This window comes from Alligator mississippiensis, chromosome 2, assembly GCF_030867095.1.
Source record: "Alligator mississippiensis isolate rAllMis1 chromosome 2, rAllMis1, whole genome shotgun sequence".
In the NCBI taxonomy this organism is placed as follows: Eukaryota; Metazoa; Chordata; order Crocodylia; family Alligatoridae; genus Alligator; species Alligator mississippiensis.
Window position 1 is genome coordinate 26,732,235 of NC_081825.1, and position 27,752 is coordinate 26,759,986.

At 41.7% G+C, this 27,752-nt stretch overlaps 1 protein-coding gene across 1 annotated transcript in view; it reads right to left on the reverse strand.

Annotated features, from left to right (window-relative positions):
* Positions 1-3,323: 3,323 nt before the first annotated feature.
* Positions 3,324-27,752, reverse strand: part of WFS1 (wolframin ER transmembrane glycoprotein) — a 37,484-nt gene continuing 13,055 nt past the window's right edge. Inside the window, exons 3-8 of the mRNA XM_014607733.3 lie at positions 20,445-20,527; positions 13,742-13,886; positions 12,764-12,934; positions 11,792-11,872; positions 6,521-6,672; positions 3,324-6,028 (exon numbers count right to left, since the gene is read on the reverse strand). Coding sequence (XP_014463219.2) covers positions 4,220-6,028; positions 6,521-6,672; positions 11,792-11,872; positions 12,764-12,934; positions 13,742-13,886; positions 20,445-20,527 — 2,441 coding nt within the window. The 3' untranslated portion in view covers positions 3,324-4,219. The remainder of the gene's footprint in view (positions 6,029-6,520; positions 6,673-11,791; positions 11,873-12,763; positions 12,935-13,741; positions 13,887-20,444; positions 20,528-27,752) is intronic.

Genomic DNA, 27,752 nt, shown 5'->3' on the forward strand with positions numbered 1-27,752 from the left:
TCCTGGTGTCCTTAGTAAGAAAAAAACAACCTGAAGTAAAAAGATTTTCTTGAGTAGAGAGCAATAGTGAGATTGCAATTGCTTTTACCTGAGCAAAACATTTAAACAAAAATAAGACATTACATTTTGTAATTTAAAGTAATCTTTAAGCACTTAAACATCTGAAAAAGAGTAAGTTAAATATTTTAGAGAAGGAAATATTGCTCGACTTCCTCTCTCAGAAAAATAATCAGTTCGGATTCTCACTACTGGCAAGTATGAGAACAGGCAGAACAATTTTTAAATCAGTTAAGACTCATCATACCTCAGGTCAGATTTTTCTCTCAGGTAGAAACTTGGGCTGGCCAAGAATGATCATTGACACTCAAGGTTCCAGACAAGGCTCCATTTCAGTGAATTTCTGCTGAAATACAGTGATGTGGACCTAGGTCTGCTCCTTCCTGCTTGCCTGGCAACTGGTGGAGAGCCAGGCTTCCAGAGACTGCAGCTCCAGAGCAATCCCATCATGGTGTGCCCAGGGCTTCCTCAGGGATGGGCAAAATACAGTCTGTGGGCCGCATCCGGCCCACCAGGCCATTCTATTGGGCTTGCGGGGCTCCTAAAAAAAATGTAGAAAATTTGTATTTATCTGCCTCTGGCTGCCTGTCAAAGATGACAGGAGCCAGGGGCAGTAGGACGCAGGGGAAGCTAGCAGCCAGACTAAGAAGCAAGGCCCACCCAGCCCCACCATCAGTCCCCACCACTCCTGCCCCCGCAACTGGATGTCCCTGCCTAGCAGTTCTTGTGGCTGTGACCATGGAGCTGTTCCTGCTTCTCTGCACTAGAGAGGGAAACTCAGATAAGGTGGGAGGCCTGCTTGTTGCCACTCGCCCCCCCCGCCAACTTTCAGCACTTTCTTGCCCACCTGCTGGCTGCTTCAGCACCACTGGCTTCTGGCTCCATCGCGGGACTGTGGGAGCACAGAGCCCATGCCAGTACCCCAGGGCCAAGAGCCAGAGGGGGTGTGTGTGTGTGCACACATCTGTGCAGTGAGAGAGAGGGAAAGAGACAGAGAGAGCAATGAGGGAGGGACAGAGTGTGTGTGTGTGTGTGTGGTGAGGGACAGATTGGGTATATGTGTGCGCAATGAGGAAGGGTGTGTGTGTGTGTGGTGAGGGACAGATTGGGTATATATGCGTGCAATGAGGAAGGGTGTGTGTGTGTGTGTGTGGTGAGGGACAGATTGGGTATGTGTGCGCGCAATGAGGAAGGGTGTGTGTGTGTGTGTGTGTGTGTGTGTGGTGAGGGACAGATTGGGTATGTGTGTGCGCGATGAGGAAGGGTGTGTGTGTGTGTGTGTGGTCATAAGGCAAATTCCACCCGCACCCCTTTGCACTGCCATACATGCAGACCCCCACACTCCCTCACACCCCAGCCACCCTCCCCCCACACAACCTCCCACAAATCCCACACCCACCCACACCCAACATGTCCACACACACACCCACATGCTCCTTTACCCCACCCCCAGATCCCCACCCCCTCCCCAAAGCCTATACCCACCCCACCACAATATACAAGAGTAAGACTCTATTTTAAACAATTGTGCAATCAATTCTGTGTACACTACACAAACACATGTAAATCTGGACAAAAATATTTTTTGAAATCTAATTAATGTTGTAGATGTTCACTTTTTACAATTTGGTATTTTTCTGGTTCTGAGATGACAAAACCCCTTGCTGAAAGGAGTACTTCCAGGGGCAAGGGGAGGGCCTTCTGGTGGCAAAGGTCAGAGGTTAGGGGGTGAGACTTCTGGTCACAAGATGGTAACCAGGGGAAGGGGCACCTGTCAAGGGGTGGGGTTACCCATGCGGCCCTCAATGGCTTGCCAAAATTTGGTAAGCAGCCCTCCACCCTAAATAATTGCCCCGCCCCTGGGCTTCCTGCTGCAAACTAAGGAGCCTAGAAGTTCCCAGTCTAGTTGTAGTTATCAGGGCTTCTAAGCTTCCCACTTCATAGCAGTGGACCCCCTTAGCTCCAGCCCAAATAGTCCCCCAGAGAAAGGATTCCTGGAGGCAGAGCCAACATATGGAACCAGTGCCACCAGCTGCTGGGGATTGTCTAGTACTGTGTCCCAGTATTTCTGAGGACTTCCTAAAATGAGACACTTGTACCAATTCTAAATAATTGATCCTGGATTGATACCACCAGTCAGGGCTGTACTGAATCTGCTAAGAGGATGCAGCGTGCCATTGTGGGAACATTGCTATACTTTTCTAGGTCATGATGACATAACAGTTGGTTGCTTGTAGCTACATCTGGACCTAGAGACAACATTGGTACATCACCATGTACATGCCATTGAAATAATTAGCCTTGATAGCAGAGTGCATTAGTCTGACTGCAGCACAGCACTGTGATGGCTATGCTAACTGGAACCAAGGTGATATAAACTACTTCAGCCCCAGAAGTCTGTGGAGTGCCCAGTTCTGAAACCCAGATTTTGCTCCTATGTCAACACCTGGACTTTTTGGGCTGTCCTTTACCCCCCTACACCAGGGGTTGGCAACCTTTTGGCATGGTGGGACACTGCTTAAGACCCAGCCCCACTGCAGGCTGCATCCCCACAGCGGACAAGATGCTACAGAGGGAATGAATTAAAAAAAAAAAAGGAAGGCAGGCACTAGGACCCTATGGATGCTGCCTCTGTGGCTGTGGCTTGAGTGTGCTGCAGATTGATTCTAAGCTACTGCAGCCAGATCCTTTCCCTTCACAGGCCAGAGTTTCAAAAAAGTGACAGACTAGGTCAATAAAAAAGTTAAGAGTAAAAAACAGGATGTATTTGGAATAAGTACATTAGATCAGAGGTTCCCAACCACCGGGCCGTGGCCCAGTACCAGGCCGCAAAGGGTTGGCTGCTGGGTCACAGCACAAGCCAAGGCCCGGTTCCAGCTCCCGGAACCAGATTGCTCGCTCCTCAGATGCGCACTGCCCCGGCTGCATCCCCTGACCTGGTGCAGCCCGGCGGCTCCTCACCCCCATCTGACTCTGCTGTTGGTCCACAGTATAAAAAAAGGTTGGGAACCACTGCATTAGATTATTTGGATTTGACAAAGTACAACAAAAATGTTAAGAAAGCAAAGTGTATTATTTAGATCATGTAACCATGAGTTCACAGCAACTGAAAAGACTCTGATTTTATTGTGTATTATGTGAATTATTTCCAATACAATTGAGGCTGGAAATGTGTTTTATACCAAACACTCAAAACGTATATGGACTATAGTGTAAATCTGTTATAAGAACAGAATCAGTTGCTCACAATATCAAAGCATAACCAATGAGTGCAAAATCCCATTTTAATTCAAATTTCTAACAACATTTATTTGCACAGTACAGATTATTAACCAGTTATTTCATTTCTGTCTTCATTGTAGATACAGTGTTTTTCAATTGCATTAGCTTACCTATTCACCAGTACCATCATATTACTCATCTTACTGTTTGGTGCCTGTGATTCATACACGATGATAGAATATAATTTATAGTGCCATATATGCAGATATCAAGATTAGGATGGATATCATGTTTGTTTTATAAAGAATACTCAGTAAAACCCAAAATGGAAACTCTGAGTTCTTGAAGCAGCCTTGCCAGTATGTAAAATGGCATCCACCTCCCAAAGAAGAATTAATATCATATAATCTTTTTGACACGTAACGAAGCAGCTTTCTTCTGTAGACACACATCACAACATCAGATTTCACCTGACGGGACAGTAAACCTGTCTCTAGAAACCACTACATAAATACAAGAGACATCACATCTTGTGTTGTCTACAAGATACCTATTCTAAATTATACATGTTAAAGTACATAAATATTGTGAATATTTCAAGAATAAAGTGCTTTTAAATATCAAGCAGATGAATACACCTTAGTATTTGTACCACAGGAAAAGGCGGCTCCATTTTGGATAAAAGACTATTCATGCAAATAATCTGCAGCAATTCTCTGCATTAATTTATAGTAATACTATTTATCACCTCAGTCCCAAGATACACAGGTCAGGTACAGAATATATACTTACAAAAAACTCAGCCAGTACTTCAGATTAGCATATATTTTTAAACATTGCTACAGCAGTTATTTTTTTTTTTCCTTTTTGAAGCAGCCAAGTCTTTGCTAGTGTAAATGAATTATACACTGCAGATACCACTGAACCAGTAAATAACTTATTATGCAGCTGACAGGAATGGAAAGAAGAAAAAATCAAAAGCAAATTTAATGGCTTTTTGAACTGTGCTTCTCCAGTCATGCTCTATTTTCACATGCTTTCCTGCAGGTGTAAGTTTTGACATACAATTTAAGCAAGTGATTGCTTTCAGTTCAAAGACAGGCCACTTGCTACCAAGACGACCTTCTAGAATTGTGCTGAATTCAATTGTACTTCCTTGCCTCAAGTTCAGCAACACTTTCTTAAACTCACTGCTCGCCTTTAGCACAATATCTTTGGTTATATCATCTTCCTCTATAAGTTTAGTTCCATTTATGCTGTTTAAAGGCACGCCCACTGTTATTTCAAATTTATATCGATCAAACTTTTTCATGTGGCAGTTATGTTTAGTGAGATACTTGAGACGACACAGTTCCTCTTCCTCCATAGTGATATTTTTTGGGTCACACACAGGATAAGTTTCACCATATAAACATCTCATCCAGTCACCAATAAACATTGGAAGCATGTTTATTGCAGATTCTGCACTATTGTCAATTTCTGTAACCCTGACATATTTGAACCGACCAGTCCATGTCACTCTGTGTCCTTCTAGATGGCTACATAAAATCTGGGTGCGTGCCATGTTAGTCTCCTTCCATCCCCGGGGTCCACAGAGGAAGGCATACTGATTCCAAGTCAGTGTAGAGTTGTAAACCTTCATTCCCTCTGATCGGTACACATAAAACCAACAGAACAACACAACAGCGGTGATCCACACCAAAATGAGTTTTACAATTGAGCTCCGGGTTAGAGATTTAAGCAAGTCAATTATGAAGTAGTTAGTTTTTGTCCACCATCGGAAAATCAAAGGAATACTACACAACACAAGAGTCACCACAATCTTCATGAGCTCCAGAGATACGAACCACTTTATGAAATGGACAAGAAACATTAGTGCAATGCCTACTAGTAGAACTGGGAGTGCAAAAAGAAACAGAAAGTATCCAACTGATGCACGAATGAGACCAATGCCAGAGGACTCTCGCAGAATAACCACAGAGAGTTCGCACCACATAAAACACACTAGATATGGAACCAGGTAACAGTAGGTACCTTTAAAATTCCGCAGTTGTGCCATTCTAAAGAAAAGGTAGAACAAGTACAAAAACAGAAGGCATGGTATGCTCACATTTAGAACAAGGAAGTGGCCTACAGGAACAGTAAAGAAGGTTTTACCTAAGAATTTCAGGTAGCCCAAGTTTACAGGCAGTATCTGCAAGAGTGACAGGGAGCCAGCTGCTAACTCAGTCATTAATGCTCTTCGTGTGTAAGGTTCTGCACACGTGCTTAAACTCAAGTAACTTGTTACCGTGAAGAAAAGAGAGATGGTTGCCAACTCTGAACACGGTATGCAGTCTCTGCTTGCTATAGGGAAGGAAAAAATGACAAAGAATACTGAAAGCAGAAAGTAAATGTACGGCTCTAAGTGATTCCACCCAAAGTTCACTTCAGCTTGCTCAACATCTAGGTTTGGCTCAAAACGAAGTAATAAGTCAGTTAGAGTGCGGAAGTTTTCCCAGGCCTTACTGTCTTGAAAAACTTTCAGTGTGCAAATCACCATGGAAATAAAGGACAGATAGAAGATGACTAATGGAATAATGAAGGCAAAAAAATCAATTGTTAAATTACTGATAATAAAGAAAAAGATGAGAGCATTTATGTGGTGTGTGGGAATAATAGTAGACAGCCAATGCATTCCTGCTTTAGATGCAATATCTATGAGGTGCTCTTTCATTTCCATAATGGCATGAAGTGGATATTTTACAACCTGGAAAGAAAGAAAGAAAAATATGTTGTATTTACCAACACTACCGTACATGTACAGTGTTCTTCATGTTAAAACAATAGCAGGCAGCCAGTCAAACCTAATGTGACATAATAACAAAGTGGACCTTTTCTGGGAAGGTTATTTTAAACTGACCTTAATCATGTCCTTATAGATTATCCAACTGTTTTGATATTTACTGCTTCCACAGAAAAAAAACCCAAGTCTCATTACCCATGATGCATACTGATTTAGCATGCTAATCTGCTCAAGGATAGCCTCTCTAGATTCCAAATTTATGGTATGCCCAGAACATCCCTTACAAATAGCGACTGTATAAATGAAATTATGTACCCACACAAGTTGTAACATTACTTCTACTTATTTTGGGAGACTAAATATGAGTTTTGAAGTTAGAGGCAGAATCACTTCAGTTTAGACAAATTAGGAACCCTTCAACAAGTCTCATGAGATATGTGCTTAACACTTTTTTACCTTTAGTCGCAGCGGTAGTTCCTCAGGACTCTTGCCAGCCAATTCATCATCATCATCATCTTCATCCTGCATAATCAGGTTGGAAGGGATGATCCCCTTTGCATATTTCTTGGTTATTTCGACAAAATCATCCAAAGCTATATACTTCTTAGCTATAAAAATAAAATGGAAGTTACAAAAGTCCCTCAGAATCACACCCTGGTAACTATAGAGGATGAGCCTCCTTAAAACTGAGAAGAAAGTCATTTGCAAAACAAATGGTAGACTGGTACCATGGTGAAATCGAAGTTTTCATAACAGGTCCCTACTTAGTGAGTCACTCACAGATGAGCTAAAAAAAGCAAACTACTTCTACAGGCATCAAGTAACCCCACTATCTTCTGAGTTGAGTGGGTCATGCTTATGGGTTTTTTAATGTATTAAGTATTTTTTTAAATGTAATGTACAAGTGATATGGGTAAAAAGTTGATGGACATGCATTTAATTAAATACAATATGGTATATTTAATATTAAATATCAAAACATTGCCATGATTGCAGCGTAAAAACAAAAAATATTTACCTATTAGAATAAGCATAAGCCCCTTTAGGTGCTCACATGGTCATTATCTTTCAGATTTGTTTCTTAGCTCAAGAAACAATGAACCAGGGCTTTCCTTCCTCCCTTTAGGTAAATGAGGGCTGTCCAACCACAGGCTGCACACAGCCTACAAGGTGTTAAGTTGCAGTCCCCACCAGACCGTGACATGCTCCCACCTCCATCCCCTTCCTAGGGGGCAGTGCATTACAGCATGGCATAGCACAAGGCACTCAGGGTGAGGCCAGGGCCATGCAGTGTAAAAAGGACTGGGGGAAGTGAATGTCCACACAACATTGTTGTGGTGGTGGTGGTAGTAATGGGGGAGGTAAGAGGGGGTAGAAGAGCCCATGCAAACATGCATTACAGCTGGAGAGGATGGGGGTGGGGGTAGAATACAGTGTAACAAAAGTGCATCGGGGTATCGGCATGGGGGGACTGCGACCTCCCACTGGTGGCCCAGGGGGCATGTGGCCCCTGGTCACTTAGAAGTTGGACAGCCTTGAGGTAAATCATTAATTACATTTTAAGTAAGGGCAGGCTTTGCGCAATGTTAAAAAGAACTATAGGGAAAAACCCAATGTCAAACTGAAAATTTGCCTTACTGAATCAAGTGTCAGTTATCCGGGAAAGATGTTGCACAAACCTACAATTATATCTGTAACTAACTTTAAAAAATGAGTAAGTCATACAGATGATTAAACATGAGTTTTCTTCTCATTAGTTTTAACAGATTGTGAGGCTGGGTGCAGTGTACTCTTTCAAAATATAAAAGCACAAAAGCATAGGAGTGGAATGGACCACATGAGGTCAATTAATCCAACCTCCTGTTCTAGGCACAATCATCTCACACAAATGCGTGTGTAACCAACGCTTAAAAAAAAAAAAAAAAAAAAAACTTTAAAAAGGATGTGCAAGTACACTTCCAATTCCTTCCACATCCAGACATACTTGTTAGTGTGGATTAGTCAATTTCTGTGGAAGCCAAATCTGATGTCATTTGTAAGGAATATAATTAACACCAAATTTCTTCATACACTGAAGCATCACATATTTTACTTGAGATATAAAAGACTTCTGAATGACAAAGCCTATAACAAACCTCCTACATGGTAAGTTTTAATAGTCAGCTGACATGCTAATATACAGAAGCAGGTCTGTTTTATATCCATGTGAGCCCAACTTAAAGGCAGGAAATCAGGTCAATCCACTAAACTCAAAATGATATGATAATTTTAGAGGGTTTGAGACCTGCATTTGTTTGATTTTTTTTTTTAAATGTAGAATGCTACTAGTTAAATATTGGCTCTTCGTAGCCATGAAATTAAGCAAAGTTGCTTTCTTAAGAAGCTTACTATATAAAAAAAGACGTAAGATACAGCAGTGTGCTTTACCCTAATATTCAACCTCACAATTAGGGATATTTGTGTATTTAACATAAAATAAAAAAAAATTAAATATCCTCACCCTGCACTGCAAGCATACTTATGTCATACAAAACAACATCTAGTATTCCTTCTAAGCCAAAGAAAACTCCAAGAAATGTTTTAACCTTTTGTTAGTATTCTCATATAAACTTATTCTCTCCTTTCACAGATTTATAGACTGATCCAAAGACCACAGGATTCAATGGGAGTCTTTCTACTGACTTCTGTACATTTAGATCAGATACTTAATGAACAGGCAGCATAACCTACTACTGAACAGCACGTGCCTCTGGCAGCTGGAGGGGCATGGCGGCGGCAGAAACATGGTAGCGGTGGTGGGAGTGAGGGAGCTCCTGCAGACATCGCTGGCACTGTCGGCAGCAGGTAGCAAGTGCTGACCAAGGGTTGGTGACCACCCGCAGCTGCCACCAGCAGGAACTGTGGACTGCCTGCAGATGATGCCAGCGGCGGGGTGGTGAGAGGTGACTGCCCGCAGGCACTGCCGACACTGGCGGCGCCTTTTTGCAGCGGGTGCACCACCACACCCAACTAAACAGTTTTTTTTAGCTGCAGAATGCTTAACAAAAGATGTTTGGAGCAGAGCAAGATCGTTTGGCAGAACTTCAGCAGGATTATGGGATAGGCCATGAGAGGGATATGCTGTTATATCAAACATAAAAACATTTCCTTTCTCAGGCACTATCCTCAGTTTATTTTGGGGAGGGTGGCATATAAATCTAACAAATAAGCAAGCAGAGAAATGAATAAATAAACTACTAACCACTGACAATGTTACATCTAATATTCTATATATGCTTTCCCTGGATGGATATCTGCAAACAGATACCTAGCTTTAAAACTGCCTACCAGATGCAACAATGCATTTCATAGGGGAAAAGTTTCTTACTAGAAAGATAGTAACTGCCCACGGTCAAGTAAAGGAGTAAAAGTAATAGCTGTTCCTGTTCATCTATGGTGGGGTGGCCAAAATGTAGCCTGGGGGCCAGATGCGGCCCGCCAGGCCATTCTATCTGGCCTGCGGGGCGCCTAAACAATTTAGAAAATTAATATTTATCTACCCTGGGCTGCTTATCATGTGGCCTTTGATGGCTTGCCAAAACTCAATAAACGGCCCTGTGCCCGTAATAACTGCCCACCCCTGATCTACGGGCAGCCACAATCAAGCTGTTATTTCCTTTCCACAGTTAATTCCTACTTTAAGTATTTGATGACAAAATTTCATTTTTAAAAGCTAATAGTATTTTGACACTGAAGTGTCTCTTAAATTGATATTAAAAGCATATGTTGTAGGCTCTACTTTATTATTCACAGATTTTTCTTCAATTTGCTTATGACAAATTCCCTTGCCTCCCCCATTACAATGCAAAAAAAATATGCACATCAATTTCTGCCTACACTTGCTTGTAGATTCATTTAATCTCATGTCATTTTATACCTGCCATTTAAAATTTCAGAAAATTACTGGCCCTTCTTCTGACTCTCTTGTGAATTGCTAGAGGATCCAGAACAGAATAACCTGTTTTGTGTATATCTGCTATCAGCACAAAAGAACTGCTGATTCAGAAGGTCAGTAACTAAGACTGAATATACAACAACACCATCTTATATATGCGAAAGCAAAGGACATTTAGGGAACTCAGACAGGGATGCTGTTTTACAATGAGAAGGCAGGAAGAAAAAAAAAAATATGGTAGTCTTAGCCCTCAAGGATGATTTCTATTCATTCAGAAGTGGTAACTGAGAAACAAAAGATCTTAAACTGTTTAACACTTGGGAACTGAACCTAAGCTTAGCTCTCACTTACGTGCCTTCATTAAAGTACTGTTATTCATCTCACTCTCAAACTTCCCCTGTTATAACGCTTCTTACAAATATGAAAATGGTAACAAAAGCTACAAAAAACCACAGTTCACCCTGAGAAAGTTTAATAGGTTCATTTAGAAGTCCCAAATATAATGAATCATACAAACTTTGGAAGGAGAGGGACAAAGTAACCATATGGAGCGCATACCTGAGAGATTGAAAAGAGTTGTAACATGTCAAAGCCAAAATAAGCCACCAAGACATAAATTACACTTCTAAACATTGAATACATTTATTATTTACTGCATACATTTAGATTCTCACTAGGAGGGTAGTAAAACACTAGAATCGGTTACCCAGAGAGGTTGTGGAATCTCTGTCCTTGGAGGTTAAGACCCAGCTAGACAAAGCCTTGGCTGGGATGATCTAGTCGGGGATGGTTCTGCTTTGAGCAGGGGGTTGGACTAGATGACCTCCTGAGGTCCCTTCCAACCCTCATTTTCTATGATTCTATAATTCACTCTCTTATTTGTATTGTTGCTAGCGGTTGTTATAATTATTTATGTGACTTTGACAATTTTTATGGGGAAAAAAAAAAATCAATTTACAATTGTTCTGCAAGTCTCTCACTGAAGTTCAGGTTAATTATGATGCTCTTGGTACAGCATATATTATGTGTGTTCTGTGCATAATCTTGTTTTAAAGTCTCTCTTTCATCCTCCTGTTTTCTTCTACTTTTCCCTCTTTCTGTTTCTTTAAGTTATATATGTGAAGATTAGCTATTGAAGGACAATATTAGGAGCACAGAGATTACCATGGCAGGCAGGCCAACCACTGTCTCTCTTACACACACACACACACACACACACACACACACACACACACACCCACCCCCATCTTGGTTGACAGTCCAAATAAGATGCTCCAAAAGAGGAAAACTGGTATTAAATAGCTACCTAACATACACACACACACACAGTACATAATGTGCGTGTGTCTGTCTAGATATAATCTCTCACACACACAGAAAGGTCTCTGTTTGTTGAGTATTCATACAGGAAAGATAAATACGAGACAAAAAAACAAAACCTGAGTGTATGACTTAGAGGCAAGGCAAATGAAAGAACGGAGAGTTGTAAATGTTTAAATGTCTCCCTTAAAAGATACACAAAAAGGTAAACAGATATTAGCTTAGCCACCTGCACAATCAAAAAAACAACAAATTATAGACAGACACCTGATGGTGAATATTTACAACCTGGCCTTAACTCTACTTCATTAGTTACTGTCTGAACAATTACTACAGACTAAACACTGCAAAAAAAATGACAATATCAGTTTATGAAAATGTACCTAGGTTTAGAACTTCTTCTGATGTTGCAACTTTTTTAGCAGGAAAAAAAATAAAAGCATGGAAAATACTTTAAATAAGTATGCACTTACATTCACTGCTTACTAATCGCTCCAGCATTCTCCTTTGCTTCTGTACAGATTTGGGGACTGGGCCAGGTTGTTTTTCACCACCTGCTCAAAAGCAAACATTTGCAAAAAGTCAAAAAAAACCTCACAAAGGTGAACAAATCTGAAACGTGAAGAAACCTATGAAGATAAAATGCTGTTAGCAAAAGCTGCAATATATGTAGAGACATAGCACCTCAAAACAAATGAGAAACAGGTACATACAGAGATATATGTTATTAGGCCTTGCTATAACATATCCTAGAGGGATGAGGTATTGAGGCACAAACAAATCTTTCTCTAGAACCATCAAAGAAGTTACAAATGCATGACTAAAGCCCAACTAGAAGCAGAGTAAGGATATGCTGTATTTCTTGAAGGTTTTGGATAGGCTGTGTGGAAAACAAAACTTAGGTTAAAGGCAAAACCATTTCACCAGGTGCTTTAAAGTAAAAGAAAATGGCCCTAACACTCCATTTTTAATCTTAAATTAAGTGCCAGAAGAAAATGGATGGCATTTACTGTATATAATAAAAGTACACTGACTTAACTAGTAAATTCATGTATCCAGCAGGAAGTTCAGGGTTTTTTTAATAGTTAAAATGAATATAACTAGTGCATACATGAATAAATAACTAATTAAAAATTACATTTTTTCCCAGGGATATTCATTTTTGCCTTTATTTCTAGTTTTTGATTTGTGTAGATTCTTAATCTATACAAATCAAGATTTGAGATAGCACATGAAATATATTTTGGGGGGTACCATGCAAATAACTGATAATGTGTTACACAACACAAGGTTGTTAGTATGATTTTTCCTGAATGGGTTGCACACATTTTATACATTTTGTTTATTGACTTTACAGTCATTTAAGGTTTTAATTTGTGTTCAGCTTTTCTTTTTAATACACTAATACAATATGGAGTTTCTCTTTTTTTTTTTTTAATACTGACCTTCACCGTCAACTTGCCCAACATTCTCGAGTAGTTCAGAAACTGCTAACTGCTTCTTCTTCTTTGGATTTAATTTCCAATACATGACTAAAGCAGCTTTTCTCACCGCTCTCTCCAAATCAGTCTCAGATGATAATTTTTTGACTTCTTGCTCATTCTCAGAAGTGATGCCTCAAGAAAAGAAAACATATTAGATATTATTAATTCCATATCCCGGAAAAAAATTATAGACATGCTTACTATTTACTATTCTTTTCAGTTTAATTCAAAATTTTTGGACAAGCCGATTCACATTTTCTCTCTTCGAGTCAAGTAAGTTTTTCTTATTTCTTCTGCGCCTATAGCTTACCAACTAAAATTATATGGACCTTAACTTTACATTCTATTTTACAGATTTCTTTGCAGAATATTTTGTGCAAAGAGTTTGCAATCTAAAGCCTGTAACAACCGTTCAAGTGAAAGATCGTAACAGGATAGATCACTCAGCATAAAAACAAGTAGATAATTCATGAAAAAATGGATTTTAAGAAGAGCCTAGATCCCTAACAGACAAGAGAGAGACTATTCCAAGCAGAATATGTGGCATGAAGTAAGGCGTGAATGTTACAGTGGGAGAAGGCAGTGGGAGAAGGTTTCAGGGAATAAAGGAAGAGGGAGAGGGGCAGGAGAATAAAATAACAGCAGATCTGTAGGTGGGGTGTGATTATATAGGGTTTTAATGGCAAGCACAAGGAGTTTCAATGAGATGTGATAAGAAGCAAGAATCCAATGAAGAAATTGACTGATACCAACATTATTAAGAGCTGAATCAATATAATATTGTCTTTTAAATTAGTGAACCTAATAGGCTATCAGCAGCTGTTCAAATAAGTCCTTATTCTGAGTGAATTTTTAACCCATCTTCCTTCAGTCCTCGAGTGGAGAAGGTTTGCAGTTACAAGTAAAGAGCAAAGAGTCACCCCCCTGAAGAACACATACCTCTTCGATCTGCTAGGCATCTACGCAACAGTTTAACAGCTTCCCTTCGACCTTGCTTAGCAGCAAGAATCAGCCAATCAACAGCACTACAGTTATTGAGTTCTTCATCCTGTTCTTCTGCTAACTTCAAGAAGTGTTTTCCCACCTAGAATGCATTGCAAATAGAGTCCCGTAAATTATTTCAATAGCCAGTTAAACACTTTATTCTCTCAGCTAAATTTGGCAATATCTTTGGAAAGGAGGCCAAGTGAGTGGTGCTCAATACTAAGAAGCATCATTGTAAGCTGTCCTCAGAAAAACGGCAAGAGACTGAGGACCGCTTCCAAAGCCTGGTGCAAGCAGAAGCAATGACTGATTTCTGTGCATTTGGTCAATAGCTTAGTTCACATTGCCTAAGCACGTCTAGATATAGCCCTCAAAGCTTACTAGCTCTGAGAGGAGGAAAGAGCAGTGGGCCTCAGCTTCCTGCCATGTAGTGAATTTGGCCCAAAAGGATGTCACCTGACCTGTGGGGTTTCAACAGATCCATACATTTGGTGATGGAGGAGAGGTGGCAGCACTAACTGCCCTGGCTTCCAGATTTGGCAATTGACATTGCCACCTTTCCAGACTTGTGGGGACCCCTGTGGGCTTGATGACATGGCCCTAAGCACAGGGCTGTGCTGCATCCAAATCCGGTAAGCAGACCCCTTGCTGAATCAGGCCTGTGAATGGACTCCACCTGCAAGAGGGACTTCACGTCACTCACCCGGCCTGTGGGGCCAGAAGGTTGATCACTTCTGCGCTAGTCCAGTTTATGCAATATTCATCAGAACAATATTGCTAGATTAACTTCAACAATACAAGATACATTTCCATAAATTATCATCTGAACCCTGCCTATCTGCAGAGGGCCTTGATGTGGAAAAAACAACAGGCATGGAAATGCTTGACTACTAGCGGATATGGTGTGGCAAGTGAATATGATTAATAGTAAGAGAATGTCATAATGAACACCTCAAAATGACTGAAAAACAGAGCAATTCAACCACTATAGCCTGTTTGAATACTAGAACATAAAACAAGTTAGCAGAGCTGGAAAAGAAATGAAAAGCGTTATATACAAGTGTCACAAAAGGGAGCATTAATATGGTAAGCCCAAACACATTTCTATGACTGCACAGAACAGTTTTATCCTACCAACACACGCATATGTAGTTTTCAGCACCACTAGAGATGAGGTTGAAGATGACTTCACTTACAGACATAGGAAATCAACATTATCCTAGTGTAGACAGGCCCTCTAGGGAATGATTTCCAGTCATTTACCTTACCCTGTTCTCTTCTTTTTGCCAATGAATGGATCTTAAGTTTTTTGTGAGGGAAAAAGTAGTGTGATTTATTGTAAGGCCCAAATAATGAATGCTTCAAACTACCTGTTCTCCATTAATTCAATAATCATCAATATCAACAGTTAAGTTGAATATATTGAAAAAATGAATTCAAAAGAATAGTTAGCAATTCATAAAAATTACTAAACATTACCATCTCACAAAAAGCCAAATCTCCCAAACCTGAATCTCTTCTGGACAGTTATCAAATCGGATATGGGCCTCAGTTCTGAAACTGGGTACCCACAAGTGGACACAACACCATCCCAGAACCCCACTAAACCACACTGATCGAACTGCAGGATCAGGGCCTTAGTGATTAAATATATACTGCATAGAGTTGAAATTAGCAAAAATATGCAAGATAAGACAGCACTCAGACCAAGTAAAATAACCTAACAATCCCTGAGCATGTCTCATTTCAATGAAATGGCTAATGATACAGATTTAAGAACACTGGGGGCAAACACCATGGAAAAATTAAATATTTTAGCTTAGGTACAAGTACAGGTACACTAGCCATTTCTTCTTTCTTCACTGCAAACATACTGTCACTTACATTTATAAAAAATGTCATAACAAATTGAGGCAATAAAGTCTCTAACAAGAATGGCTGTACCTATGGTATGTTTCTAGTTATAGCCATCAGGTTTTTGACCATATCTAGAAAAGCCACAGAAGTTAATAATGCGACTCCTTTACTTTGCAAAAATGGCTTAATCACAAGTCAAAACACAGACAGAAATAATCAAGTTCTGGAATTAGCCATACAAAGGGCCATTCCTGATAAAACCCACAATCCAATCTTTGGCCATATGATCTTGCTGTGGGAACTGCACAAAGCCACCTTCTGAAGAGTTTAAAATCTGATCAGCCTAAGAACCTTTTATCTGTTTTGATTCTTAAGATACATATGACTTTTAGGTAGAAAGTTTTCACAGAACTCTCCCCTGAAGCAATACATACCATGGATGTGAAACTGCATTGGAAGATAGTTGTGTTAGTTTTTATTCTCCCCTTTCTGAGTAAGCACTGGGCAACAGTGACTTTACATTAACACCGCGATAAACCTTTGTTGTAAAACCCTTGTGCAAGGATTACTGAAAATGAATGCAGCTCAAAGCCTTAGGTCCAAGATGATCACAGAATATTAACTGGTGATCATCCCATATGATTTGGTTGCTTTTATATTAACTAAAGGATTTTCCCTAGTTACGATCATGAACTAAAATTAGAAAGCAGAAGTAGCAGCTAGCATCAATTTAGTAATCTGCACCTTTAGAATGTTCTTCTAAAAATGTGTCCACTCCTCCTTGCTTTTTTGCCCTGTGAACAGAAGCAGAGATGTCTCAACTAGTCAGAGTGCAGCGATCCTGTAGTTACAGACCTGCCTCTTCTCCATTCTGCAGTTCCAACTGTGGGTGTTTCATTTGCATAATTGCTGTGCAGCTATTTCTCAATAAAGGTACTATATAAAATTCCCTGTTACAGGTTGACAGCGACTCAGAGGAAAGATGTTTGCATAATCACTAGTTGGTTATTTCTAAGTAACCTTGAAGTGTTTTGGGCAAGTGCCTGAATTTTGAGTGATTTCTTGTATTCAACTTTTTACCAAGTAAGCAAACAATGACAGCCACTTCAGCTTCTTCTCCTCACTCTTTCCGCAGAATGTGAACACTTCAACATATTCTTTCCTTCTATCCCACAGGGGGACTACCAAACTACAGAGAGGAAAGCTATTTAAACATTAAAAAAAGACAAGGCATGTTTTTTTCCACCTTCCTTATATCCTGACCCAGCAGGACTCTGATTCGCTGAAAAAGGTATTTTGTGACCATTCACAACTGCAGAATAAACTTTGAAATGGAGTTGGCCCTCAATACATACTGCTTCATTGACCTGCAAGGAACATCACTGACCTGCAAAAACAGGAGGGGGTACATGGGGAATAGAGCCAAAAAAAGGGAAATAGATGACTCAATAAAAGCAGAGAAATTCAGCCATTTAACCTTTCAGAGTTTTGTTTGCATTTTTGCTAGTAGTCTTCATTAAAATAAATAAATAAATCAATTGCACTGCAATATGTAAGTATGTAGTGTGTTTCTACATAGGAAAGCAATAGCCACAGAGTGTTAAACTCCCAGATGGTATCAAATTTGTTACCAAATTCACTTGGATTCAAGATGAACTCCCCTCTTTCCCTTAGTTAACCTGGGTGAAAAAACCCCCTCACCTTGGATTCAAACACAAGGCAGCAGGGAGACAGGCAGCTGCTGCAGCTCCAGTTTCAGCCCCGACCCGAAATCAGGGTTGGAGCCACAGTCCAGCTCGTGGCTCCTGCAGTCCACCCTTTGCTCTCCTCCACCCACCCAGCCCACAGCCCCCACTGCTGCCTCTGCTCCCCTAACACTAGTACAATCTGTAAATGTTAATGAACACTTTTCTGTTGAAAAACAGCTGCAGTGGTTCTCTTACCTGTTCCTACTGCCATATCTACTCTCTGCTGTTTCAGTTTTTAAAAAGTTACTACATCTCACTGTAGAAGGGTCATCTGTGATGGTGATTTGATCCCAGTGCCATTCAGACCTTGTCTAATTAATTAGTTCACTGACACATCCTAAAACATTAATCTATTTATGCCCATATACACTCTTACTGAAAATACACTTGGACCCCTTCAATGGTTGCTTGTACTGAGTTAGGTTAAGCCAGCAGTTTATCAAGTTTTGCTAATGTGATTTAAGAGTACTAAAACACTTGTGTCTACACTAGGCATTTGTTCTAGATCAGTGGTAGTCAACCTGCTAGCCCCATGGGCCAGATGAGCAGCATGAGGCCAGTCTGTGGGCTGGATCCTGCAAGGAGGGGAGGGCGAGGAATGGGGTGAAAGCGGGGGAAACAGATCCAGCATGGAGTTGGCACGCAGGGTTGATCCGTAGGTGCGATCTGGCATTCTGGCTCACCCCATGTGCCAAATCCAGCTAGGAAGCAACCTCACAGGCTAGCACAGTTTGGCACACGGGGCCATGTTGTCTGGCCTGCAGGTCTCCCCTTGGTCTCATGGTGGCAGGGGAGTGGTGCCAGAGTTAACGGCCACAGCTCTGGAAGTTATAGCATTAATGCTGTCATGGCTCCTGTGCTGCCAAATTTCCAGACCCACAGGAAGCCCTATGGGTCAGGTGACCCAGCTCTGTGGGAGAAGAGTTGGAGTTTTAAACGAATCTAACACAAAGGTGCCAGAACAGCAAAGGCCTAAAACTATTGACCAATACCCAGAATGTCACAGTCAAGAATGTGAAGGTAACTCATTTCACGTACAAACCCTAAATAACTAAATAGTAGCTAATTTCACTAACCAAACTTTTAAAAATATATTGATTCAGCCTAAAAGAAGAAAATTATGACAAATCTCAATCTTACATGTACCTAACACCCCTTCTAAATAGCCTCACATTGAAATTTACTCTGGCTTCAGATTTTTCCCTAAATAACAGCTCAAGGTTAGAAATGTCGATCCCTTCACAAATCTTGACGCAACTCTGACTGACTATGTTTACAGATTTCCAAAGGCATGAGATTAGTACTGAACAGTTACTGCCTGCATTCTTCTTCAACTCATTGCATTTGCTCTGGACAAAGACAATGTGGCAATTCCTGCTCAAAGAATGCTTACGATCTAAAAATATCTTTCACACACATCCAGAAGGCTTACACAGAACTTGAACCTAGAAAATCTGATATCCTTCTTAAGGGATTATTTGTCTAAGATACTGGTGCTCAACATTTTGTCCCCATAGATTTCATAGACATTCAGGCTGGAAGGGACCTTGGTAGATCATCGAGTCCAGCCCCCTGCCCCAGAGGCAGGAAGTCAGCAGGGGTCATAGGATCCCAGCAAGATAAGCAACCAATTTTCTCTTGAAGGTGTTCAATGTAGGTGCTTGAACCACCTCCAATGACAGGCTATTCCAGACTTTGGTGGCTCAGACAGTAAAGAAATTCTTCCTTATGTCCAGCCTGAAACGATTTTGCAGTAGTTTATAACTGTTCAACCTCGTCATCCCTTGGGGCACTCTGATGAACAAACATTCTCCCAGATACTGGTGGTCACCCCTTATAAAAACTTATAGGTGGCCACCAGATCACCCCCGAGCCTGCGCTTTTCCAGGCTAAAGAGCCCCATAGCTCTCAGCCTGCTGTCGTAAGATCTGTTTTCCTGACCTCTGATCATTCATGTGGCTCTTCTCTGGACTCTCTCAAGCTTCTCCACATCCTTTTTGAATTGTGGGGCCCGAAACTGAACGCAATACTCCAGCTGTGGCCTCACCAAGGCCAAGTACAAGGGGAGAACGACGTCCTGGGATTTGCTTGAGAAGCATCTATGGATGCAAACCAGCATTTTGATCACTTTACTAGCCGCAGCATTGCATTGAAGGTTCATGTTCACCTTGTGGTCAATGATGAACCCCAAGTCTCTTTTTTCTGTAGTGCTAGCCAGTGTAGCCCATGGGCCAGATAAATTGGGTGGGGGCCATCTGCAGGCTGAATCGAGCCCCACACTGGCCCTGGATCAGGCCCTGGAGCTTCTGGGGTTGGTTGCTGGAACCCTGGCACCACTCCCTCCCACCCCAGTGTACTGGGACTGGTCCCTGGGGCCTGGCGCCACCCCCTCTAACACGTGCAGGCTGAAATTGGTCCCCAGGAGCCCAGTTCTCTCCCTTCTAACCCAGGCATGTTGGGATTGGTCCCCAGGGACCTTGTGCCAACCCTTCCCTCTAAGGTTGAATACTGGAGAGGCCAGAACTACAACCTCCCACCCACGTGTACTGGGACTGGTTCCTGGGGGCCCGGCACGACCCCCCTCCTGTGACAGTATATAGGGACTGGGTTCTGGGGCCCAGTGCCATCCCCTCCAAGCCCCCCATGTCTTAGGGATTGGGCTGAGGCCCAATGCTGCCCCTGCCTGGTGCCACTGTTCTTCTACCGCCATATTTCTGGACCCATGGGGAGCCCTGCAGGCTGGATGACACGGGACCACGGGCTGGATCTGGCCTGTGGTCTGGGGCTGAGCATCAGTGCTCTAGCCCACCACACTGTTTGATGGCAACTCTGAACAGTATAAAAATTCTAACCAGTGATAACATTAACTGAACAAGCTTCAGAATAGTTTCCTAAATTTGGTTGACAACACTGCTAGATGGAGTTCCACCGACGTTCAGAGATGCTGCTCCCAGAACCCCCTCCCAATCTGATTTCATCTGTATCTGACAGCTGTTTTACACAAACTTCTTCTAATCAAGTTAAAAAGAGTGACACAAAGCACACAATATTACCTCAGTCTGTGCTTTTGGTTCTCCAGCTTTGGCTCTTTCAAGCAGTTCTTCAAAGAGTACTTCAGGTTCCTCCTTCCTGGCCTCTATAAAACAATCCAAAAACACTGTGCTTTACTAACAATATTCAATCTTCTGGACTCCTTACTGCATTTGGCTGGAAAACTGAAAAAGCACATATAAACCTAGCTAACAATTCCATTTACAGCTGTATTTATTCAAACCTTAACAATATTTACCATTTAAAAAAAAGATCGTAAGATAAATAAAATTATCTAATATAATATTAACCAAAATATATCTCAAAATCCAGGGCAGGGTGGTACCTTAGAGACTAGCTTGTTCAGAAAGGCATTTCATAGGTGATAGCCTACTTCATCAAATAGTCTTTAAGGCGTCACCCTACTCTGCCTTCTGCCTCACTTCAGACTAACATGGCTAACTACTTCTCAAAGTCCAGTTATGTTATTTGAAAACACTTATAAATATGAACATGTACTTTAAGCATTTTCTTAACTACTTAAGAAATGTTATTAAAGATGTTAAGGCCTATTGTAGGACCTATTGTAGGTTAGTAATATTGTTGTTGCTGTTTGAACCCAGCTGGGAAAAAAAAAGTTCTTGAACTTTTGTCAGGAGTCCGTGTATTTTTCAGGGTAGGAAAATAGAGGTCAGAGATTTCTGAATCACAGGAGAAGGAGGCTATTCATCAAAGCACATTCGGCGTATGTGAAAGGTCAGCTACTTAATCCATGTAGTAAAAGAGGGCTCAGGATCACTGAGTCTTTTTAATGACTCAGCATTTTGTATTCAGTTCCATGTTTATCCGGCTGCTCCTCTTTCACGTATACTAGATTAAAAGATATTTTAGATAGCCACTTTTTTCGGAATGAATATCATGCTGCCCCCCACAATACGTGTCAGTGCCCAGTCATAAAAAGGTCTTTGCATGATCTTAGCTCATTGTATGTTAGGAATCTCAAGACCTTTCTATGACTCTATGACCTGGTTTACCTCTGTTTCATGGAAAAGGTGGAGACTAGTAGAACTGCCACCGTTCAATTTTGAAGCTTCTTAATATTATGTTAAAATTTGTGAAAGTTTGTTAAAAGTTTCAACATGAACAATTTAGATGCAAGTGAGAGACAGACTGTAGGGAAGAGAAGACTGGGAAAATTACCATGTATTTTCACCAGAGTAAGTAAAGCACCTTTACCAACCAGCCTACAAGCACAGCCTCAAGGAACATACAAGGATGCAATCTAAAAAATCAGCTCCAAAGCCTGAACTCTACCTCACATTGCAACACGGTTAGCAAACACTAAACTACACTGGGTAGGCTACATAGTTTGGCCATGAACAGAATGAGAAAACAGGGTTAGTAATGATGCTTTACCCATCGTATGAAACTGATTTAGAAAAATGTTCTGGCACGTGCTCAAAATTAATTTAGTCTTGTCTACATACGAGCAGTGACAATAAAGGAGATCCAGTCAGTAGCTGAGGTAAATGAAGCAGTATTTTATAATCAATTATTCTCAAAGGGCAGAGGACAGGGAATAGAAGAACAGTTTCAAATTAGTCGAAAAGCCCCCAAACAAACCAGGTTTCATCCCTTCTTTAACCTCCCTGATACTGGGACCATTTCCCAACAAGAGCTGGCAACAAGTCAATTGTTTCATTTAAATGGATATATTTTAACAAGAGTAAACCATGAAGTAATTATTCTCCTCTGCCATCTCACTTGTCTCTGCCACGTTCTATTTGGTAGAACATCAGAATTGCCGTTCAGGGAGTCGGACCGTAGGTCCATCTTGCCCAGTAATCAGCACCACAGTAGCAGAGTGGATGCTGAAAGGGAGAGTGAACAGGGGTTTTTCCCACTGTTCCTCTCACCTGCAGCCCCCCGCATTTAAGATCTAGGAAGTTTCGACTCAGAGGATGTACCTGTAACTCCCGTGTTCAATAACAACTAATACACCTTTCCTCCAAGAATCTGTCCAATCCCTTTTTTCTTATACAAGTTTATAGTGTTTCATATGGCTAGAGAGTACACATAAATTAATCACCCTCGAGTCCTATTTTAGAGCACTTCAAAGATTATTGCAAAGCAGACAAATATTCCCAATGAAAGTACCCTTGTCTTATTAAAAAACAGTAGAACTGAACTCTAAAGAGAAAAGGAATCTGTTTTCCAGATAACAATCCTCAATCCACAGCACATCACTCCTGGGCTCTCTGCTTTTAAGGGGAAGTTGCAAGTTTGGGGGGGGGGGAGGGGGGGGGAGGAGAGACAGAACAAGAGCATTGTTATCGAGTTAGCTCAATTAAAAGACTAGTTATGTCCTATTTTTTAAATTAACAATAAGAGAGCAGAAACGACAAAAACCCCTCAACTTTATTTTAAATCCTTATTTGCAGTAACAGTAGTCACCCCTAGAGACTTTCCTTTCAGTTTTTTGTATACCTTGTGACACTTCCAGGGAAAAGTGCAATTACTATAGTACTGTGATTTATTTGTCTAAAAACAAATTGAAAACTGCTAAAAGGCAAAGTATAATTCAGAAACCGTTAAAAGGCAAAGTATAATAACTTTTCATGGTTAGGAAATTCTCCAAACAAGTAAACAGATGAATAAAGAGACTTTACAAAGGCTATGTAGTGGAGCCAGAGGTGATATTATAGTTCAGGTGCCCTGACTTATTATTCTATTCTACTCCAATAGGCTGCTTTGAACCTTATTTCAAATAAACGTTGCAAGATATTTTGCCACCAACATATGGCTTATAAATATAACTATACAACTTTCCTTTACTTAACATTTGTTGATCATGTTCTGAAGTAACAGGACAGTGGTGTAAAGGATGAATTGGAGAAACTAATTTAGCAAAGTTGAACGTCTTAATAAGTAGGGTTAGCGTAACATCAGTATCATCAGGGTTTGCAGTATCTTTCCTTACGCTGAGCAGACAGAGGTAGCTAGCTAGCCCTGCTCTTCAGGCCTGAAGGGCAAGTGGAATGAAATGATTAAGTGTCAAGGGTTCAAGATGGGTGCTTGCCATATCAGCTTACTCCCTCATAGGATCTCAGTCAAACGTAGAAGCTAAAAGCATTGTTGAGTGTTTTAGAAGCAGGTTGAGCAACACAAACAGCAGCTTCCATCAATTAAGATTGAGATTGGAAAGACCAATACCACACAAACAAATATGCCAACCTTAAAAAGGCTAAGTGACAATTTGTAACTTATTCTCCTTTCTTAACATGTTTAGTTAGAAAACCTCTTGATACGTATTCCTCCCACATAAAAGTAAAGCAGTGGGAATACTGTCAAGAAGAAGCTTTTAGTTTCCAGCCTCTCTAAAAACAATGATGTCTTTTTAATGTCACATTTCACCTCGTCTTGAATATAAAAATTTCCAGAAGACAGGAGCATTCATCTTATGATACTGCATGTGTTTTTATGACAATTAAAAACAGGCTGTTTACTGGCTATAAACATGTAGAAACAACAGACACATTTATCAGTTACCATAGTAACAGATAAAGTTATCAGTTATTTAAAGTTTGCAAGAGCTAGTCATTCAAGGGACAGGGTGCAAGTGAAGACACGCAAATGTGAACTTGCAACATGCACATAAAATAAGACACAAAGCAAGCAGGAAGAACAGGAAAAATACCTGGAACTTGGGGAGGCATTGCTAAACTGTGGCTCTGCACAGCTACCTTTGGAAACTCATTCAGGCCCTCTGTGGTTCAGTTTTCAATATATGAAACCAGACCTTAGGAAAGTAGGGCTGAAGGGACCTCATGAGACCATCTAGTCCACCAGAGGCTCAAGGCAGGATCATCCCCGACTAAACCATCCCAGTCAAGTGCCTGTCTAACCTACTCCTGAAAATAAAAATAAATTATCATTATCAAAATTCCCAGTCATGTTCCAGACTGTAGCTTGCTCTTCCTATTTGATGGGAATTGTGAACTAGTCATAACAACTAGGTTTACTAGAGTCACATCCATCAGTTTAGCCATGCTTTGCACTGTTCTTTTAAGCAAAAAGATTTACAAACAATTACATCGTGGCATGAAACAGACTTTAAAGCAAGGCTGTCACACTTATTTGGCCACACAAGCCAGACAGTCCAGAACCAAACCGTGGGGATTCCTGTGAGCCAAATCTAGACTGTGATAAGCTTTATGCACACTGGGCACCTATACAAATGACAGAGCTCTGCTTTGATGCGTGCTAATTAGCATGGGTTGGAACAGACTCTAGTAATCGAGTCTGCTGAAGCGTACTAATTAGTGTGCTCCAGCAGTCTCTGCATCACGTGTATTCAGTGTCCTTGAGTTTCAAAATGGTGGCAGGGCCGCTTTAACTAAAGCTCGTTGAAGGAGCTTTAGTTAAAGCACCCCTGCCACCATTTTGAAGTGTGGGACGCTGCATACATGTAACGCTGTAGGCGCTTTAATTAGAGCAGCTCTGTTAATTGGCACACATTGGAGCAGACTTGATTAATCGAGTTGGCTGGAGCGTGTTAATTAACATGCTTGAGCAGCCTGCTTGTCACATCTATTCAGCATCCCCATGCTTCAAAATGGCGGTGGGGGTGCTTGAACTAAAGCTCATTGAACAAGCTTTAGCTCAAGCACCCCCACTGCTATTTTGAAGCACAGGATGCTGAATACACATGCACTGTGGGTGCTTTAATCAGAGTGGCTCTTGGAGCTGCTCTAATTAAAGCCTCCCGCCCCCCTCCATCCCAGAGCATGTGTATAGACACTCACAGGTACTGCATTAGGAAAAGTGCCATGACGTGCCACAGAGTGAAGCAGAGAACCCCAAACCAAAAATCACAAGCTTCTATCAGCTGAGTCAAAGCGCAACTTCTATTGCTATGAAAAAGGGGTAGGTTGTAATATTGTTGGGGTCAACTACTAGATGGAGTCACACTCTCGTACAGATTAAGTAAATGTATTATGGTTACACACACACAGAAGTCAAGCAGTGCAGGATGCTGGAGAATGGAAACTCCAGTAAGAAACAGTTTGATATGAGCATCAACTTGGAAACTAAGGCAGCTTCTCAGACAGGAAGCAGGGAAGCAGTAAGGAAGGCAAAATAGTCATTACAGAAGATAAGTTTTAAAGAAATTATAGGTTTTACAAGTGAATGTTAAAACCACATGGAAAATGATGCTATTGAACAAAAGATTTATGCTTTAGGTGACACCCACACAAAGTATATGAAGGAAACCTGTGAGGCATACACATTTTCTATCATCACGACTACAGGCACTGATGTGGGCTCAGAGGAGAAAGTGACAAGGACTTTCAGGGGGAGGAGGAGCAAATCTGTTAAGAAAAAAAGATTTTAAATGGTAAAACATGAAACGAAATTTCTGTACTTGCTTTCACATTTTTACATTAAACAGGCATAGCCAATGAAAAATAAGAAATCAGGAAGGTTCATATCCATACATCTGGGCAGATTGAGGTCCCCGTGGTGAGGGAGGGAGTGGGGCAGGGGCATGGGACAGAGCCACAAGGGACTCATCCAGGGGTCATGAGGGGAGGGGGACAGCCCCTGGCACTGCACGCACCCCAGACCAGTATGTGGGACGTGTGCCTCTGGATCTGCACACAGGGCTAGGGCAGGCTACTGCTGCGGGCTGGCACTGAGACGGTGGTGCTGGAAGAGAGGCTATAGTGGCGGGGCTGCAGCCACCCCAAAATTCACTGTAGCCCCCCACTCCCCATACCAACCCCACTGCCACCCACTCCAAGCACAGCCCCAGCCCCCAGTGGGAAAAGCCCTGGCCTCAGCCCAAAGTGGCAGCCTGCCCTTGCCCCGCGCACACACCTGGGGGCACATGGCCTCCATGCCCTCCCAAGGTGCGTGCAGTGGTGGGAGCTACTCCTCCCCCTGGATAAGCCGCTCACATCTCTGTCCCATGTCCTGCCCCAGCTGTGAAGTGCCTGCCCCCGCCCCAGCCCCACTACCTTCCTCACCACTGGAGCATCAATATGCCACCCCCCATGCCTCTTCCCTCACAACAGACTTACCAGCTGAACCCAGCTGCTCTCCACGCTGCTGGGCTGCACTCCTGGCTGCCTACACGCTGTGCTGTGGCTGCACACATGCACGGGATATTTATCGGTGACATTATCGGCCACATCAGCCAAAAAAAGCCGATTGCTGATATTCTCGATTTTCCTTATAATCAGTGCTGATCTGATGTGGGACTGATGTAATGGTGCACCTCTATTTCCAACTATTTGGAGTTGTCTAATAAAAGATATCAGAATTACCCAAAGAACGGTGTCTGTCTTGGGCAGAGTAAAGAATTCTCCATAGAATCATAGAAAATTAGGGCTGGAAGGGACCTTAGGAGGTCATCTAATCCAACGCCCTGCCCAAAGCAGGATGACCCCCAGCTTGATCATTCCAGTCAGGGTTTTGTTGAACCAGGCTTTAAAAACCTTAAAGGATGGATATTCCACAACCTTTCGGTAGCCTCATTGCTAAAGACAACCATAGCAGGGTGCAAGGCCTTGGGCAAAACAGTCCGTGCAGTGTGGGGGGCGCGACGAGCAGCCTGACGTGAAGCCAGCCTGGCTCCGTGGGGCCCAGGGCAGTCGCCCCAATTTGCCACACACCCCCCAGGATGGTCCTGCTCATTGCATTTGTTCTCCCCAGTAAGACAAAGTCCCTCTCTCAGAAGCCGAGCTGGAAGTCTGCTTCTTGAGTCAGGACCACCAAACAACCAACCAGCTAGGGTTGGAGGCTGACAGGCCAAGGGTGTCAAAGTGGAAAGAAGCCAAGGGTCCTCCTCAATCTACTCTAGACACAACACCTGGATGGTTTCTGGGGGGCATGCTCAAGGGACCAGACAAGGCCACCACAGTGGTCCTGAGCAAGCACCACCCTAGGGAGATTCTCTGACAGTCCCACGGTTTTGGGCACACTGATCTACAGTTTTTGAACAGAGATTTCTTTACTTTATGGAAGAACCTCCTCTTTAGTTCTACCCAGATTTGAGAGAAAAAAAAACATTTCTGACAAAACAAAACACTAGACAAATAGTATTTCTGAAAATGTAGTTACAAAATACATATAGAAGGAAGGAATTTGAAATATATTCCTTTGGAGAGTTAGAGACTGCAAAAGTGTAATTTAAAATGGTTCTTTTTGGTGCAGATTAAGACTATTATCAGTGTGCTTTGTAAAAAGTGATCTGTACATTTTGTAACAAAAATTAGTGTTCTAATTGCTTTTAAGTGTCATCATATTGTACTACTGAGTGTTCACTG